The sequence below is a fragment of the Hippopotamus amphibius genome, chromosome 5 (assembly GCF_030028045.1).
Source record: "Hippopotamus amphibius kiboko isolate mHipAmp2 chromosome 5, mHipAmp2.hap2, whole genome shotgun sequence".
Classification (NCBI taxonomy): Eukaryota; Metazoa; Chordata; class Mammalia; order Artiodactyla; family Hippopotamidae; genus Hippopotamus; species Hippopotamus amphibius.
This window is the reverse complement of record NC_080190.1, coordinates 111,029,257-111,049,800: the sequence shown is the minus strand read 5'-3', so window position 1 is coordinate 111,049,800 and position 20,544 is coordinate 111,029,257. Positions and strand designations below refer to the sequence as shown.

Genomic DNA, 20,544 nt, shown 5'->3' with positions numbered 1-20,544 from the left:
ATGGTCTTTATTAGAAGCTCATCCACCTCAAAGGCAAAATATGAATATGGGTACAACCTATTTAATAGGCTGTACATGCTTTATATTTTAAGTTTTTAATCAAAGAAAATTTTGAAGGCAATCATCATGAAATTAAGGGTAGGAAGTGTTTTTTATGGAAAAGCAGCTAGGTATGATTTGGGGAATAGAAATAAGGGGTGCTTTAGTCCAGTGCCTCTTAAACTTTACTGTGCACATGAATTCCCTGGGAATCTTGTTAACATACAGATTTTGATTCAGTAGGTCTGGGTGGGCCCCAGTATTCTGCATTCCTAACAAGCTCCCAGGTGATGTGGCAGCCGCTGTCTGGGAATGGAACTTTGAGCAGAAAGCTTTAGGCTCTCTGGAGGAAGTGAGGTCTAAATTAAGCCATTAAAAGTTGATTCTAGAATCCATATTCTTTCTTTTTCACCTCAACTCTCACGTTCACCTTCTCCTTTTTATAAAGGTAGCAACTTTAACCATTAGTGCAGGACAATAGAAACTCCTTTTCACTCCCTTTCATGAAGTGCTTAGAAACTGAGAAGATGAAGCCTAAACAGTAAGGTTCCTCAGGATTTAATGTTTGAATGTATCTACTTGGAGGAGTGGTGGAAAATGACATCTCAAGATGCGGGGGTAGTGAAAAGGGAAGTGCAGTCAATGACAGGATAGACTTTAAAGGCCATATGGGTGGGAAGGGAGGAAGTAGGATTCCAAAGTGAGCAAGAACAGGGGTGGGGGTGGGGGTGGGGGTGGGGGGAAGTTCAGCTAGATGGGATAATTGAGCTGTTAGACAAGACCCAAGAATGAGCATGGGAGTTACTCTTTATAACTCTCCCCTTTGTGTTTTTGTTGCAACTCAAACAATACAAAGTAACCATCTAAATGGAACAATCCAATGAAGGTGCTAGGGATAAAATATAAAACTATACCTTACATTTGCTCAAGACATGTCAGATCCAAATCTGAAATATTGAATGATTGACTGATATGCTCAAAAGAAGTTACAATGAGATTAGATGCTGTCCAGAGACAGGAAACCAAAGCAATAAAAAAAAGGGGGGGGGGAGGAGGGGCTCTTGAATGAAGATGCAATAAGAACATCAGAACTCCTGTCTAGAAAGAAAGGGCCAAGAGAAGAGGTTTGTTAACTGAGTTCTGTGAACACAGTGAATATATCTAAACAAATAAAAAGCAGTACTATTTCACAAGAACATCTATGCCATATATATACCATTCCATATATTTACCTTGGGTTTTTTTATGCTGTAGGGCTCTTGCCAAGCCCTGTTGTTTTTGCAGATGTTAGAAAGACTTGTGTGCATCTTGTTTTCTCTCTAGTGAATTTCTCCTCTTCTTTCAAGACTCACCTAAAGACAATCTGCTTTTGACTGAACTCTACTGCTTTTGCCTGAACCCAGTTAGGTACATGCTCACCCCAGTTCCCTGGCTTCCATAGTGTTTCATACCTGCCTCTGCCCTGTTATTTATTAGTACATCCTTGTCTCTTTCTCTGGCCTTACCTTCCTTTGTGAAAGAAACTGTGCTTTAGTAATTTTTGCATTTCCCCAGTCGACAGGCTGACACATGCTCTAAGCTCAATTTATGCCAGTTGGAAAGGGAAAAAAAATGGAAATGAATGAATGAAAAAAATTAAAGACTAGATTTTCAACACTGATTCTAAAATGGGCAGAATGAAAAAGGATTTGATTAATTCTGTTTTGACAAGAAAATGCTATTAGAAAATTGCAAAAGCATTCATTTCAAAGTGTTTATGTTTTATTTTAAAGTACACTAGCTTTTTGATTAGGGTAAAATCATTCTAGTAAGTATGACAAGCAGCTAAATTAGCATTAGATTTTAGTGACTTTTCAGAGTTACATTGAGTTATGGACATCGCTGTCTCATGGCTTGGGGATGGCCAGACCCTTCAGCTAGTAGGGATAGAGTCTTCCAGGAGATACAGTGATCAGAATGCCACAGCTTTTGCTGGAGAACTGTTTTCAAAATATAAATCACAGTGTGATAAGAAGTATGAGTGAATATGTTTTAAAGCATATAAATCTAGAAGTATTTCAGAATAAAGCAGTAACCAGGAAAGGCTTCTTAGAAGAGGTACCTTTTGCAATAGTATTTGGAAGACGTTATGGTCATGGTGTGGTAGGTGCTGTGGTCAAGGGCAGTGGATGATGCGAACCTTAACTGATAAGATATTGATATGAGAATATGTGTACAGTTGATTCAAAGGAGAAGGCACGGCAGTAATGACCTGTGAGAACAGATGAAAAGATGAAAATAACCTTGTTCTATCAAGTGTGACTCATGGCAGACTTGAGCAGCATAGCCCTATCCATTTTCCTTCTCTGCATACCTATGAAGAAGCATTTTATTTGACATAATTTGGTATTAGTTTGACTTTTATAATCTAAACAGTTATTACAAAGGATTTCCAAACTTTGATTTTATTAACACTTTTAAACTATTTATCTGTGTGTGTGTGTACACTAAGCTAAACCTAAACTATGTAAGTACTTACTTGGAAGCTTCAATGGAAATATCATCCTGGATATTTAATGTGAACAAAGGTCCTGAGTTATAGAGTTTATTGTCAATAGAGTCAAAGCAAAGCGAGGCATAACTTACTCTGAACTTTGTTTTATAAGCAACAGTGTGTTAAATTTGAATTCTAAGAAATTTGCTTTTTGTTGGAACTTTAGGTGGCAGTGATTACCTTTTTTAGTCATTCGAAATTTGGGATTTGAATTTCTTCCTTAGTCTCCTGAATAGTAACAATGTTCCATAAACAGCCTATGTGAATCACAGAAAATAAAGCAGATTCTTAAAGGAACAGAAGAATAAGGGGACATTTATTAAGATATTTTAGGTATCAGGTAGTATGTTAGACAGTTTACTAATACAAATTCTGTGAGATGTTTTTATTCTCATTAGGAAAACAAATGCCGCAATAACAAGGATTTAACAGAAAAATATTAATGAGAGCTCTGTATGCAGAGTTGTGGGCAGAGCTTAGACGAGCCACAAGCATAGGAGACACCCGGGCGTGAATGGTAGTACCACAGCCTGGTGAGGACTAGAGCCTGGCAGTAGGGCGCTATGAAAGGACACAGGTGCCATCACCGTGAGGCAGAGTACTCAGAGGGGATGAGTGGGGCTGAAGAAGGGGTAATACATACTTAAATTCACCTCTCACCCTCTGACTTCCTGTCCATGTCTGCTGTTGGCCAAATTCAACTAGAACCTAGGAGCCAAGAGAGCCTGAAGTAATTCAGGATGTGGAGCTGAGCCTTTTGGGACGGAGGACATGGCAGCAAGTGGCTGAGAGTGACTGTGGGAAAAAATGAAGAATGTTTAACACAATAGTCTTTCTCAAATTTTCACATAAAGACTTTGGGAACCATAGTTTTTGCATCATCTGCTTAGTCATTGTTTAGTTGTTGAAGACAAAGCTACAGGCAAGTTCCTAAGGGACACGTAAACATCTGTTTGAGCATGGTACTGTTACTAAACCAGCTTTGAGTTTCCTAGCAGACAAGGAAAACTGGAGACCATGTGGTTTACATAGCTCTCCATGACTGTTTGGAAGCACAGCAATTTATCCTTCTTGAAGCAGGAATTATTGGTGAAAACTTAACACAGAATTCTCAATATAGGAACAATGAGGAACATACTATAGCAGTTTCATTAAAAGTATGTAAACATATGCATTTAAATGTTTCTTATATTAGTCTTAGGTTTAAGTTGAAGTTATGGTGTTAAATTGTAGGTTTTGGTTTCTATTTGTCCATAAACTTTATTTTTTACTAATTTTTCCAAAAAGAAGTTCTCATTTGTTAACCGATCTCTTTTTTTTTGAAAATTAAAGAGATCCCGAAGTACAATAAACTTATAATTTATTTACTTTCAAAACTTTTTACTTTCATTTTGATATTTACATATATAAACTAATGCATGCAGAGTGATTTACTATGAAAGTTTATCTTTCCTAGCATGCATATTTTAGGCTTGACTTTTGGATCAATCATGTATCTATCTAAATTTATGAGCTATAGGGCTTCCTTGGGGGGGCAGTGGTTACGAATCCGCCTGCCAATACAGGGAACATGGGTTTGAGCCCTGGTCCGGGAAGATCCCACATGCCAAGGAGCAACTAAGCCTGTGCGACACAACTTCTGACCCTGTGCTCTAGAGCCTGTGAGCCACAACTGTTGAGCCCATGGGCCGCAACTACTGAAGCCCATGCGCCTAAAGTCTGTGCTCCACAGCAAGAGAGGCCGCCGCGATAAGAAGCCTGCGCGCTGCAGTGAAGGGTAGCCTCTGAAAGCCTGCGCACAGCAACGAAGACCCAATGCAGCCAATAAATTTAAAAAAAAAATTTTTTTAATTTATGAGCTATAAATATACTAAAATGTAGGTGCTCATTTTTATAAATTGGCCCAGTATTTGTAGATCAAGACTTAAAGAAATAATAGGTAGTAGTATACTTTATCAGTTACTAAAGGATTTCCTTAAATACTAAGGTCTCCTTAAATATTCAGAATATAGTCATGAAGATTAACTACCTCTCTCCTAAATGACAACAAAAATAATGAAAGCATTATAGCATTGAGTTTATCAGAAAGTCAATACAAAGATATGGCCTTTACAAAAATAACCCGAGTTCAGCTTTTCAGGAATTTACCTTTTGTTTAGCTTAGGTACATCATGAATACCCTTTCATCTGAGTCTATATCACACATTCATGTTTGATGCAGGGAATTTAGGCTCCTGTATCTCTGATCCAATTTATTGCCCAGGCCAGGCCAGCTGAGGCTAGAGATAATTGACGAGTGCACATTGGCAACATGTTATATACCAAGTTTTATTAGGGAATGTGGAAAACATGGAAAATGTATGAGACACAGTTTTTAATTTAAAATTCTAGTTGGAGAATTAAGACCGAAAGTAGTAGAAACAGATCTAGGAGGACATATGGTAGTTGGTAAATTATATATTTAAGAAGATTCAGAGAAGGGTGAGATAAATGGAGTATGTATTGTGGTTGGAATGACTTCCAAGAGGAGAGAGACCGTGAACAGGACTTTGATGAAAGGATAAAGTTTAAGTAACTAAAGAGGAGAGGAAAGAAAGAACGGTCCTGTAAGGAAAATATTCTGATGGATTCAATGGCCAAGACATATGAACGGACAGGAACTAGAACCTTGCTTCTTGAAGAGTGGTTATTTAGTGTATAGTCCTGGCACCAAGTGTTAGAAATATCATAATTTTGATTTCTCTCCTGACCTACCAAGTCGGAATCAGATCTGATGATTTATAGGTTTAATGTTCCAGCGAGCCAGCAGTAGAGGACTAATGTTGAGGAGCGGTGGGTTTTAAGGGAGGTAGTAACTTATATCCAGACTTGAGAGGGCCTTGGCAGGGAGATGAGATATGAATCAGCAGACATTCTGTAGAAATAAAAGTATTTTGTTGAATTAATGACTCTACTGTCTCACAGAGACAATCTGCACTATGTCATGCATTCAGTCTGTGTGTGTAATATTGAAACAATGGGTTTAATTAAAATGATCTTGTGAGTTTATCCACACATCGTTTCCATTCCAAGAATTATTTTAATTTTAGTAAAATGAAGAGGCAATTCCCTAAATTATTAGGTTGCTACTTTTTTAAGACTTTTAAGACTTTGTTTTGAAGTAGATTTTAAGTAAAACTTCTGCCTCACATCTCTGTAATTTCCAGGAGACCCTGACATGTGCATTGCCCTGAGGTAATGCTGCTTTCTCAGAACCTGGGAAAGCATCTATGTCAAGAAACACAGGTGTTCCTTTTGAAATCCGAGCCTCATGCATTTTCCCTGTAACTTCAGTCTTTTCAAAGCAGGTGAAGCACAAAAGTTAAACACCTGAGGTAACTTCCATGTTGTAAAGAATGTACCTACTACTGTTTTCCATAGTGCTTTTTATACCAGATGACTGTGTCACAAAAACCTCATATGCTCTTTTAGCGTAGATTGAATGATTGATTAATTGATTTCATTGATGTCCTTTTCTTTATTGTAGTTCTAAAAATCCCACCATCAGGGAGAAAAGAAGGTGGCTAAGACTTTATAATGAGGCAATTTTTGAAATTTGAATCTGAGTTTTGTGAACTGTCAAATGTGTTACTTCCATAGAAAAACAAATTCTGGAGGTCAAGTTATTGCTATTGAGAGAATCACACTGGCAGCTTATTCCATGAGATTTTGGGATTGCACTTTCTGATTTAAGTAGGAAAACAGAACAGTGATTTGGGAGGGATTTATGTTTTGACATGATGGATATTTACAAACCTGTTTTTCCAGAAAGTATGGCAGGCCAAGAATTATCATTTAAAGTTGGTGTTTAGAAAGAGATAGCTCTATATATCTGTGATTTTCTTCAACTGCTTCTGCATTCATGAGCTGGCTGAAAAATCCTGGTGTTCCTTTTAGCTGCGTAGAAAAATTACGTATGCCTTATTTCAAAGATTTTACCATTGGGTTCTCAGGACTAAGCAGAAGAGAGACCCGTTTTGAACTTTTTACTGAAAATATCTTCTTGTTGTATTCAGTTATGTTGAAGTTTTACTGTAGGTTTTCAGTTGTATTTCTCTGTTTTGGACAATATTAAAACTTTCTCCAATAGAGATGATTCAGAAGCAGTTCTCCTCTAGACTCATAATTAGAAGATTTGAAACCTTCTTGGCTTTGCAGTCTTGAAAATCACAAATCAACTTTTGCTTCTTAGTTAAGAAATAGCTTCTACTGTCGTCAGAAATATTATTTTATATTTGAAAGTTTTTATGGGAGTCTACAAGCAATATGGGGCACTCTTGAAGAGACTATAAGTACAGAAGTAATAAAATTTTAAAGCTAAAAGAAATTGAAGAGACTTACGCCAGCTTACTAATGTTACAGACAAGGAAACAGAAACCAAACTTGATATAGTCAAAGAGATAAATTTGAAAAAACACAATTTAAATGGGAAAGAAGACTCTTCCAGGGGGTTTCATGTATTGTAATTAACCACAGTCTGCATAATTGGAACAAGTGCAAGCTTAGTTTTATCTCTTTCTATATAAGAAAAGGAAAGGAACACTTATCACTAATGACCTCATTTGCATATGTCTAGAAGACATAGCACTAGGGAAAGAGTATTTTCAATACTCAAAAATATGTTCAATATATTGAAAGCTAGAATGGTATCATTACTTCTGATGGCCAGTGACTGCTCAGAACTGAGGTAGACTTAGAGATATGAGTGTGGTTTTCTATATGCAGGTGTATACATGTGAAAACAGATGTTTGTGGAATTCACTTTCAAATTTTGTGGCAAATGCTTATATCATTTTTTAAAAATAATTTCATTGTTATTGATAGTTTTCGGTAGGAAGGTTAAGACCAGAGCTTTCCGCCTAGATGTGGATTTCCAGCATAACTGCATTTTCAACACCACTGTGCTTTGATGTTATTACTTTGCCAGAGAGCAATGCATAATTTAAAAGTCCATATTAAATTGCAAATTGTATCATGTACCTAATAGTAAGATAGTCAAAGGCTTCTTTTTTTTTTTTTTGCATTTATCTTGGAAATTCAGTAAAGCTGTATCAATTCTGCAAAAAATTATAATGAATTAAAACATTATTTCTAGTTATTTATGTACTCTTTTGAATAGTTAGAAAATTACAACATTACTTAATATTTAAAAATCTTTTGGGGTAAAAAATTTATCTTAACTATTTAAAGACATTTTTCTCAGCATGTCTTTGAAAAGACTTATCATAGCTTCAGCCACTCAGGGTTTTCTAGAATGGCAGAAAATCTTGCAATCCTATTTCTCCCGGTTTAGAGTGACATTGAACAGTTATTAAATTATGTGAGAGTTTCCAGTCAGTAGATTATTTCTGTGTGCATTTAAGGGTGTCAGATCATGCTGGTCAATTTCCTATTAAAATTTCTTTGTTTACTCATATATTTGTTTCATTGTTGCATCTAACTATATAAAATAAATTACTTCACAGCTTCAGTGTCACCTAGAATGTTTCCTTTGGTAGACTAATTATCGTGATACCTCCACCAAGAAGTGCTTATCAATACCTTTGTGGATAAAGGGATGTCCATCATCTACATCCCTACCATTGATCTTTGAGGATTTATGTATGAGGAGTCTAGTTACACAGATTTGCATCAAGCAGATAATACCACAATTTAATACAATCTAAAAGAATAATTAAAAAGTTCAAATTAATGTTTGACTTTGAAAAATAGTCTACTGTTCACTTTCGTTTTTTATACTAATATTTTTGAAGCCTCAGTTATAAGAAAATGCTCTTCAGACAAATTCATAATGACTAACATTGGTTTTCAACTCTTGTTTAATGTACTATCAATATAGTAATAATTTTGATACCATCAAGAGTCAGTGATTTCGAGGACGTGAATTTTAAAATCATGTAAATCTGGAAAGAGCTATAAATTTACAATAGTCAAGAAAAATATTTGAAAATACGTAATCCCTTTTAAGAGAAAAGTTGTTCTCAATATCAAAGTGAAGAAAGAGTTGTGTTACTAACAACTGTTTTTGCCTAATGTGTAGGGATGCAACTTCTGGTAAGCTAGTAATGTTAACTCTAGCAAAAACTACAATCCCGGGGGATTTGCAATTGTCATTGACTGTTTTTATAACAGCGTAATAGGTATTCTGGCAGGAATATGAATTGTGGATACTCACCATATTTCACAAAGGATAGCAGTCAATAGAATTTTCTGTACATGTCTAGCTACATAATTTTTGATTTTTTCACAGTATTTTAGTGCTAAAACTACCATATATTTCTAGGTTTGCTTTTGAAAGTCCTTTGTCAAGGTTTAAGGTTTCTCATACACACACACACACACACACACACACACACACACACACACACACACAGAAAATGATAGAGCCACTATGTTCAACTGGTTGAAAAATGTCACTGGAGACAGAGTATGTTAATAGTATTCTAAATGTTTCTTTTAGTAATAAAACTTCAGTTGAAGACTTTGCTGTGTTCTCAGAAGGAACAGCTTACTCATGTAGTTGGAGAATAGAGTGGTTTTTATTTCTGCACACCTCAAGTACCCATTCTATAAAGAAATGGTAATTTTAAGTGTGGCTTGGCTTTAAATTAGTCCTGGGTGAATAGTTCAGAGAGAAAAAATGAAGCTGGTTAGGCCATCTTGATTTAATTTACAATCTAGAATGTAAATAGAAATGTATGGAGAGTAACCTACATTTAAATGGGATGGGTATGAATTATTGCCAGTCTTAAAACCTGAAATATTATGTTGTGGCATAAAAATATACATTTCCATGCTGTTGTTATATTATATGATAGCATTTCTTCCAGGACAACTATATTTTCAGTGATTTTTTAAAAAAAGAATGTTCTTGATTTGTATTATTGAACTTGCCCTAAACCAATGCTTGATTAGATTTTTCAAATAATTACTTTTTAAATCATCACTAATATTTATTAAATATTGATAGCAAATTTTAGTTGTATGCTCTCTGCCTCAGTTCTTATATTAAAATAATGTATGTCCCAGGACTTCCCTGGTGACCCAGTGGTTGAGAATCCGCATGCCAATGCAGGGGACACAGGTTCTATCCCTGGTGGGGGAAGATCCCACATGCCGCGGAGCAACTAAGCTCGTACGCCACAGCTACTGAGCCTGTGCTCTAGAGCCCATGAGCCACAAGTATTGAGCCCACATGCCACAACTACTGAAGCCCACACACCTAGAGCCCGTGCTCTGCAGCAAGAGAAGCCACCACAATGAGAAGCCTGAGCACCGCAACGAAGAGTAACCCCCACTTGCCGCAACTAGAGAAAGCCTGAGCAGTAATGAAGACCCAACACAGCCAATAAAATAAATAAATACATTAATTAATTAAAAAACAATGTATGTCCCTATTTTAACATTATCATAGTTAATTTCATATGCTCCACCCCCCACTTTTAATGGATTAAATAGAAGACAAGTTATGCTATAAAAACATCTTATCCATAATATACACTCAACAATTGAATTTTAGGCCTCAAAGGGACCTGAGGTATCATCTATTTCAACTGACACATTTTACAAAAAAGAAAACATAGCCTAAAGCATTTGAATGATATGTCTTGGATTTAATTCCAGTTTCTGCACGACAGATATATAAGCAGGCTTTGGAAATACAACATATTTATGAATTTGGAAATGGTTGTATATCTTCTCTAAAAAAGGATCCATCTTCAATTTCATACGAAAAACTGACATCTAAGATTGTAGAATTGTATGTAAAACAAGAGTAAATTGACCCTGAAGAAGGCCCTTAAGGACTCTCTTAGCTAGGTGGTTCTTGTTCTGGGTCTCTCACTTGTTTACAGTGACCTGAGCATGCAAACTCACAGGTCTCTTGATAGGGCTAGGAAAACTCAAACAGTGGGAACTCCTCTTGCCTCTGTGTGGTCTCTCCATAGTATTTTTTCAACTACCTCTTCAGGGTAGCTGAACTGCTAATTTGTTGACTCAGGTCTTTTAAGATGTGTGTCTTAAAAGAGAAAGAATCAGATAGAAGCTGTATTTCCTAACCTAGCTTGGAAAGTCTCACAGCACCATTCTGTTTATTAGAAGGGAGTCACTATGGAGCTCAAATTGAAGGGAAGGGGAGCGAATTCAACTCCACCCTTTGTGGGAAGAATGTTTTAAAAACATCCCAATGGTTTCAAGGCTTTTTTTTTTTCTTTTCATCTAGGAATGTTTGTGTTTTTCTTCTGGTTCCCAGCTGCTCTTTGACTATAAGATTGCTGTGTTGCTAGATTAGAAACGTATGGATAAGTATAGTTTCACTATGCATATGACTAAAGTATTATGCAAGAACCTGATTTCCAAGATTGAAGGCAAAAATTTGTCTCTTAAGGACAACTTACTTTCCAGGGAACTCTACCTGGGGACATGCTTGCTTTTGAGAGATTGCCATCTCTCCAACCTTCTGGATGCAAAAGAAAATCAGCGTCTTGCTCATTTTCTGGGACTTCAGCCAAATTCTTTGTTTCTTACCTAATTTGTTTGGGTAAATAATGACAGCAACTTGAATTATGCCTTTGCATATTACATAATATGTAATTCTAAAATTAGATCTAATGTGAGTAATGAATTTTATTAATAGTATGTTTGTATTTGACGAATAAAGTGCTTGCCTGACAGATACTTACTGATAGCATACATTTCTGATGTCTATATCACAAAATCAAGTCATCTTGAACATTTGATATTAATTCAAAGTGAAATTCATGTTTTTATGAAAACCAGATACTTTTGCTGCTGTTAATTTTTTAATGGCATGTAAATACACTTTTCTGTATGTTTTTGCTAGATAGTAAAGATGCACTGTAACAAAAATATACTTATCCTAATTTTGCATACACTTTACTTTTTGGCTTTGAAAGCATGATTTTATGTATTTCAGATCCACAATTGAATGAGGAGAAATGTTTAGTATAAAAAGATTATATGAAGAATGAAGAAACTTCCCTTCCCCAGACATGCTTTTTTTTTTTTTTTCTTTTTTTTCTTTTTTTGGTGTTTCTTTCTAGTGTCTTGTCCTTTTGGTCTATTGTCATGATTAGGTTTCTTCCATTCTTTAAAAATCAAAGCAAGTAAAATTCTCTCTAGAGCCTGGCATCTAATCTTTTTAGGCTTCAGCCCATCTTTCTTCTTCCTCTCTAAAGTATTAACAAAGTAACTCCCACTTGCTTCTCCACTTTCTCTTTCCAGTCACATATTAACCCTCTGTGCTGTGATTTTCTGCCTAGGACGGGTCTGAAATTGCTCTTAATGCATTAGTAGCTAGCGGACCTCATCTTCCTGGATTTCTCTGTAGCATTTCTCTGTAACTCTCTACTCCTGGAATCTCTTGTTCTGTCGCTTTTATAATTTAATCCCCTTTCAGTTTTCCCTTAACCTTTCTGATCCCATTTTCCCTAGTTCATTTTACTATTTTTTTCTCCCCTTCAATTTTGATAACCCTAGAATTTTCTTTTCATTTCTTTTCTCATTCTATATCATCTTCTTGAAGAAATTCATCTCTGAGTGAATAACTTCAAAATTCATATCTTCAGAGTATGTTTCTTTCCCCAGAACCCCATTCATCTATTTCCACTCTCTACTTGACATGTATACTGCATATATCACAGACACCTCACACATCACCCTTGAAATATGCATTAAAATGCACAGACATATACTTCTATAACAACAATCTCTTTCTCTTTCTGTTTTTCTTTCTCACAGTTTGGTAACCTCACTCAGTCTTCACACCCCCTCCGCCTTTTTTTCCCCTCACCACCTACCTTCAGTCATCCATCAACTTCTAGGAATTTAAATTCCTAAACATTATTTAAGTCTGTCTGCTTTTCTCCAGTCTTATTGCTGTCTCACCTTAGGTTGTGTCCTCATTTTCTAGTTCCAGAACTGTTTTTCTATCCTCTCAACATGCCCAGAATCCCGTAATAGTGCCAATATTGAACTCAGTTATATCCAACTCTTTGTTTTTACCACCACACTCACTATACTGCCTGATTTTCAAATTAACAAATTGAATATTAAACCTGGGACATATGAAATTATTTCAGTAATAATTTTGTAATTTTAAATGCTTCTTTATAAATTATTTTTTTTAAATATGAGTTAATATTATTTAATTTTGTATATGAAAATGCATTTATATTTTATATAATTCAGATTCATTAACCATTCATGTATCCAGCAAACATTTATTAACCACCTTGTCCATATGGCAGTCACAGATAATAGGCTGAAGATACCAGCATGAGTTAAATAACTGCCCCCAAGCAACTCACAGTCTCATGAAAGAGACATATAGACAAATATTAGCATTGCTGTGTAATAGCTGATAAACAAAGGAGCATAACAAAGCTTTAAGAACCCAAAGGAGAGAATAGCTTACTTCTAAGAGAATTCAAAATGTGTCAAGATTGTATTATATATAAACCTGGATTGTGAAGTAAGAGTAAGGATCTGTCTGGTAAATAATTGGGAGAAGGATGTCTTAGGCAGAGGAAACGATGCCAATAAAAGCAAGGAATAACATGTTTTATGACAGGAAACAGTGGAACCGAGGATCTTGGACTTCATGCATACGGGGATTTGTTGGATACGGTTAGACAGAGGAATCACTTAAGCGTATTTGTGTCCACTTAGGCAACTCTAAACACTTGTGCAGCAGATTGGAGGGAAGAGAGATGGATGAAAGGAGATTAGTTAGGAGGCTAGTGCAAAAATCTATATGAGAGATGGAGAGAACCCAGACTAAGATGCTGACCTTGCAAAGAAGTAAGAAGGGAGAAAACATAAGAACTGAGTAACGCTATATTCTAAAGAATGTCCAAACTCTATATATACATTATCTGTTTGTGTCTGTATTTTGTTTTTGTTTTGAATTGTAGACATGGGACGTAGAGCTGGAAAGATCTGCAGAATCCTGGGCTGAAACTTGTTTGTGGGAACATGGACCTGCAAACTTGCTTCCATCAATTGGACAGAATTTGGGAGCACATTGGGGAAGGTAGCTTGAAAGATAACTTTTGGTTTCTGAAAACATAAGAGTTTGAAATGAAATACTTATGAATTCATCATTGTAAGTTTTCAAAGGCTTAGTGCCTGAAAGGAAAACAAGCAATCACACCAAGACAAATAAGAAAAAAATAAATATCATACCAGAATTATCAGTAGTATTTTAAACTTATTTTTGTTTCAAGTAATTGATTTATTAGTGATATAATGTGCAAAAATATTTAATATTAATGTTATGCAAAACTGCTTTCTACCAAACTTTATCAGTCTTTTTGGCAATATTTGTTTTTATATTTTCTCCAACCTTACTTGATCTTTGTGGTTATTTTCTTTCAAATAGATATAGGCCCCCAACATTTCATGTGCAAGCATGGTATGATGAAGTCAGAGACTTTAGCTATCCATATGAACATGAATGCAACCCGTATTGTCCATTCAAATGTTCTGGTCCTGTATGTACTCATTATACACAGGTATGTTTGGGGTATATTATACTTCATTCCTTTAATTTGAGTTTGTGTAAACTAACAAAGTTTTTTTTCTTTTTCTTTTTGTCAGAAAACTTAGGGTACTGAACATTTGTCTTCCTTTTGTCATTTAGTATGGTTATTAAAAATATATTAATATTGATTTATGTAGAATAAGCTTATACATTTTTATAAACAATAATTATTATCAGAAAAAAGTAGAGATATTTCCTTAAAAATATTATTTCAATGATTTTTACATATAAAATAATATGGCCCCAATAAATGCAAATGGGAAGAAATTTACTATCTTCAAATTCAGATGTCATTATTTTTTTATTTTTGGAAGAATAAAAATATGGTTTTTATTTACCATGACATTCAGTATTCCCAGGTGTGCAGCATTCATCCTTTTTTTTTAATTTTCAGTGTTCAGATTGAGTATTAGATGGGTTCTAAAACTTCTAAATCAAACAACTAATGGCAGATTTGACTAGATAAAGCTTACTACAGATCTGAATTTCTAGAATTTCTATGACTGATTATGAGTAAATATAAAGCATGTGGTTCTGTATGCCTTTGCACGGGACAAGATTAAGATCAGCTTTGAACTCCCTAATAGCCAGTGGTACAGTGAAAAGGTCACGTCATGTAAGAAATTTGAACACCTAAAGTGCTCCAGTACTTTCTGTTTTAAGATGAGAAATTCTTTTCCTTTGGTAGGTAAGCTTCTTCATAGAAAAATTAGTACAGCATTTAGGTTTGTGAGGTTGTAACATTTGAATTATTTAGTAATAAATAAGATTTTTATGTTTTATAACTGGATAGAGTTATTTACCTGTGTATCTCTTTTGTTTTTTAAGGTTCAATTAAGTATTTCACAAAGTCTCAGGAAAAATATCCTTTTTGACACTGTCTCATTTCATTTTGAATGATAACTGTTGGTTCTCAAGTTCACTTTTATGCATTTTTCTCTCAGATCTGTTGTTGTGTTAGTTCATCTCAGCCTGCTTCTTCTAAGCCTTTCTTTTCTCTAATGCAGGTGGTGTGGGCCACAAGTAGCAGGATCGGCTGTGCCGTTAATCTGTGCCACAACATGAACATCTGGGGACAGATATGGCCCAAAGCTGTCTACTTGGTGTGCAACTATTCCCCAAAGTGAGTAGACAAAACGGTACTTTCATATGTAAATATGTTTTTATATAAATTATTTATTTGCTGCGTTGGGTCTTTGCTGCTGCACATGGGCTTTCTCTAGTTACAGCGAGCGGGGGCTGCTCTTTGCTGAGGTGCGTGGGCTTCTCATTGCCGTGGCTTCTCTTGTTGCAGAGCACAGGCTCCAGGCACCTGGGCTTCAGTAGTTGTGGCATGAGGGCTCAATAGTTGTGGCTCATGGGCTCTAGAGTGCAGGCTCAGTAGTTGTGGCGCACGGGCTTAGTTGCTCCGTGACATGTGGGGTCTTCCTGGAGCACAGCTCTAACCTGCGTCCCCTGCCTTGGCAGGCAGATTCCTAACCACTGAACCACCTAGGAAGTCCCCCGTGTAAATATTTCTTAACAACATAAATATAATCTTATATTCTTGAATTTTTTTTCTTATTTTCTGTGTGTATTATTGAATAAAGTGCATTGTCTTAACTCACTTTACTTAATATGGCAAAAATTATGGTTGCCTGATTTGTAAAATCAGTGCTTAAAAGGAATATGAAAGTTGAAAATACAATCTTTGTAAAGATAGGAATCATATTTTTAGGGCTTCAGTTTTATTTATTGCACTACTATATTGTGTAAATGTTTAATAATTTTGGTTTCTGAGATAAGAAACTATAGACTGAGAAGTGTATTTTCACCTATGTAAATACCCTTCAAATAATTACATTGAAAATATTACACAACTGAATCTAGGGTCAAATCTAAGTCTAAAATCTGTTTTTAGATAGATGAATATAGATGAATATAGGTGAATATCCCATGGCAGAGGTTAGTGCTTTGCAAGCATTTGGTTTTGTAATTTTTAACAATATACATAACACATTATTTGGAATATTTTCAAAAGAATGAGGTAGCAATGTATGTTTAAACTTAGTAACGAGATATCACTTCACTTTGGCCAAAATGGTGGTCATTACAACGAACACAAATAAATAATAAATGTTGGTGAGGATGTAGAGAAAACAGAACCTTTGTGTGCTGTTGCTAGGAATGTAAAGTAGTGCAGCTACTGTGGAAAACAGTATGGAGGTTTCTCAAAAAACTAAAAATAAAGTAACTCTTAATGGAGTGGATTATCTTTTTCAGGGGAAACTGGTGGGGCCATGCCCCCTACAAACATGGCCGACCCTGTTCTGCTTGCCCACCTAGCTTTGGAGGAGGCTGTAGAGAAAATCTGTGCTACAAAGGTATGTGCTGCTGTGTTGTAATATTCTGTTTGATTTATATTCTAATCCAACTTCTGCATTAATTTCAGCTTGAAAAGCCAAAAGCACGTTTACTTATTGCATGAAAAATTTTCAGAACTCTATTTCAAATATTTTGAAAAAGCCATTTAAAATATTTTTAAACTATTTATAACATTAAGAAGTCTATACTAATATGTATTTAAAGGGAAGTTTCATGATTATTCCAGATAACTACTTAATTCTACTTTGAAATTAACCCAGAGTGACAAGTATATTTACCTTCTTAAAAGCCATCTTGATATAGTGTTGACTAGACTTATTTCCATAAATGTCATCATTTTTGAAGAATTTAGCAATTTAGCACAATTTATTTTAAGCACTTTAAAACTTTTTGCCTAAATACCTATCCATGAATGTTATTGAACCATGCCCAATGAATTATACTAATTCTCTGCTTCCTACTGAAGAGTATACAATTTCTCGTGCCAAAATAACTATATATATAATACTATTATATATAATAGTATTATAAAACTGTTGCAGAAAGTACTGTCTCAAATGCATTGGATGTCCTCAAATGTAAATAAAAATATGTGTCCTGTTTGTAGCACATGAAGATAAAACTTACCTGATAAAGCTTTGTGAAAGTCATGCTTTTATTGGGCATCCAAGTGAACATTTTTACTCTCTTGTACTACTTTGTTCTTAGGGATGACTAAATGAAAATTAATGCAGACCAAGTGTATTAGAAAATATGTGTAAAAGCAGCCACTTTTCAGTACTCATAAAGAGGTATCTTTTTTTTTCCTAAATGATTGAGTGCTCATTAGCTATAATAAGTAGACAAGGAGTAACCATATATTTCACTCTGTTATATGAGTCATTTTTAATTCCTGGAAGTGTTTTTCATTGTGTGTGAGTCTATTTTCCATCGAGTCTACTCCCAGACCTCCAACCTGCTTGCTCCATTGTCAATGACCACAATGTTTTACTAAAGCTGACTTTCCTTTGAATTCATACTTACTTTTTGTAGGTTCTGAATTCTTGGACATACATGAAAATAACCACATTTCCAAAATCTGCCCCTGTCAAGCCCTTGTTATAAGCCAACCTGGAAAAAAATACTAAATTCAAAGTTTGCATATTTTCCATAGTTAAGTTTAAATTTCTGCACATTGAATTTCCTTCTACAGTAGAAACCTTCCTGCAGAAACTGACATTGTGGTAAATAACAGGGGCATGTCAGTGCTTCTTAGGCTGAATTTCCTTTCAGGAGAATTTTAAATGTGATCCTTTCGAAAATTTTAAGTGTTATCCTCCTGAAGATATGATTTCATTTGAGAAAACAAATTCAGATTCACTAAGCCCGACTTCATTAGATCGCTTGTAGACCTCATGGTGTCATTATGAAAGGTAATCATTGATATCACTTTAAAATATAAGCAAAGTTTAGAAATGATTCTGTTTAATATTAGCCAAATGGTAGCATAAATGAATCAAGGGCTCAAAGGTTTATACACCTGTTTTATTTATTCCAATGCAGCATGTAAGATCACCACCTTCAGCCAGAACTTGTGCCAGTATGCAGTGCTGATTTTTCTAGTAGTTTTCAGGGTTAGACAGGCATATAAAGATGTATCATTATCGGTAATTTGCTTACATTTAAGATGGATTTATATTTCTTAAATCCATTCTCTTTAACAGAAGGATCAGATAGCTATTACCCTCCTCGAGAAGAAGAAACAAATGAAATTGAACGGCAGCACTCACAAGTCCATGACACCCACATCCGGACAGTAGCAGATGATAGTAACAAAAACGAAGTCATAAGCACACAGCAAATGTGTAAGACCTCTGCATTATTTACAAAAATTTTGAAGTTTACATTGCTGGCATATTTAACTGTATTTTATTAATCTGAACATTTTTAGAATGGCAAAAACTTGGCATTAGATTGGGTGGGATGAATTAGAGCAGCTGTTACATCATCTAAATCATTATTGTTATTTTTAAAATTTTAGCTCAAATTGTTTCTTGTGAAGTAAGATTAAGAGACCAATGCAAAGGAACAACGTGCAACAGGTAATATTTTTGATTACCCTCAAAATTAACTGACAAGATATAAAAAATATTTTCATTTTATACAGACATTCAGAGAAGCTAAATTTTGTTTCCCATTTCTCTTATTTAGATATGAATGCCCTGCTGGCTGTTTGGATAGTAAAGCTAAAGTTATTGGCAGTGTGCATTATGAAATGGTAAGTATTATAAATGTAATTATTTGAGGATAGAATCCTTTCATGTAATATTTGATTTTTTAATGGGAGAAATAACAATTCATATATGTATAGATATTTTGCTCAGAAATGTTTGTCATGAATAGTGACAAATTGTATCCTACGCAGAATTCTTATCATTTTAACATCCTTTTCTCCCTTCCTTTTCTCCCAGCAATCCAGCATCTGTAGAGCTGCAATTCATTATGGTATACTAGATAATGATGGTGGTTGGGTGGATATCACTAGACAAGGAAGAAAACATTATTTCATCAAATCCAATAGAAATGGTGTTCAAACAATTGGGTAAGTACCTAAATAATCTTTTGGACCAGAGATTTTAAGTTGTAACAATGGAAAAATTTAATTTATAAAAAGAAGATAATTTTCAAGGCTCAATTCAGCTACATAATTTCCATGGGCAAAAAGAAGGAAAAGTATCTGAATTCAAAGTTGAACTCTTTTGCTTATAAAGATCATAACAAAGGGAGTTCAACTCGAGGCTGGAAGATGCCTTAGAGGACTGGGATGGGGAGGGTGGGGGGGACTCGAGGGAGAGTGGGGGGGAGTCGAGGGAGGGAGGGAATACGAGGATATGTGTATAAAAACAGATGATTGAACTTGGTGTACCCCCCAAAAAATAATAAATAAATAAAATTTAAAAAAAAATAAAAAAAATAAAAAATAAAAAAAAGATCATACTAAAACTCTAAATTTTCTAGTTTCATTAAGAATATACAAGTTTATAGTTTTTCCCATTTTGAAGCAACACATTTTTCAGCTATGATAGAAAATGACTGAGAATGCTAATTGATTGGCATATTCTTCCTGCCCTGTTTAGGGGGAATTATTTATTTCATGCAACAGTAATTTTGTTAATAAGTTAAATTAGATTTCTAGGTCAAAGAGCATTTCATAAAGTCTCTAAATTTGTAACATGTCACCTTTCTTTTGTCCATTAAAATGTAATTTAACCCAACATAAAAGCATTGAATAACTTTTGAAATGTTTGTCATATTAAATATACTAAATATATTATTATAAAACAAGATATTTTCATATGTGCTTTATAGAAAGTAGAAAAATGTATGCTTTTGAAATATCTTTGTAGTTTCTCTTTCTCCTATGTAAAATAATAAACATCATTGAACCTCTTAATGGAATGCCTTTTCTTAGGAAATATGACATAGTTTCCCTTCTTTTGTAGCTGAACAATTGCATGAAACTCCACAGTATGGAATTCATAATAAGAAATAATTTATTAAAAATCCTTGCAAGTTGGTGGAATGATGTCCTCTGTACACAATTTTATTCAAAGGCTTGATATGTGGTTTTTAGCCATTAGTGATTACTCTAAGTAAAAGCTTTATAGAAACAATTATGGATTAATTTATTCATTCAGCAAATATTTATCTTAAATAAATAACAAATATTAGTTTTTAGCTTTGGTAAGCCAAACATTGGGTGTTGCATCAAAGAACATTTATTTCCTATTATTTACCTTTTTCCCTTAACTGATTTTTTAAATTGTTTATTATAGAAACTCTCTTAAAACTTGCAAGGTGTGTCATATTAAAGTACCATCACAAATAAGTCTTACCATTTGCAAAGATGTATTTTCTGAAAATTTTGTGTGGATAAACCAATTAACATACTAGTCTTATATTCTTGCTTTTTAATATACATGTAAGAATGAATTCATTCATTTATTGTAGACATTTTACTAGATAC

The 20,544-nt window shown here is 34.6% G+C and overlaps 1 protein-coding gene across 2 annotated transcripts in view; it reads left to right on the top strand.

The window, feature by feature from the left end:
* CRISPLD1 (cysteine rich secretory protein LCCL domain containing 1) overlaps nt 1–20,544 on the top strand; it is a 44,687-nt gene that overhangs the window by 12,474 nt on the left and 11,669 nt on the right. The window contains exons 3-10 of one of the 2 annotated variants that reach the window (XM_057735815.1): nt 13,546–13,664; nt 14,013–14,145; nt 15,182–15,297; nt 16,437–16,537; nt 18,242–18,382; nt 18,559–18,619; nt 18,729–18,795; nt 18,989–19,119. In XM_057735815.1, coding sequence (XP_057591798.1) covers nt 13,546–13,664; nt 14,013–14,145; nt 15,182–15,297; nt 16,437–16,537; nt 18,242–18,382; nt 18,559–18,619; nt 18,729–18,795; nt 18,989–19,119 — 869 coding nt within the window. Of the gene's footprint in view, nt 1–13,545; nt 13,665–14,012; nt 14,146–15,181; nt 15,298–16,436; nt 16,538–18,241; nt 18,383–18,558; nt 18,620–18,728; nt 18,796–18,988; nt 19,120–20,544 lie in introns of those variants that run through there. The other variant, XM_057735817.1, reaches the window with a different exon arrangement.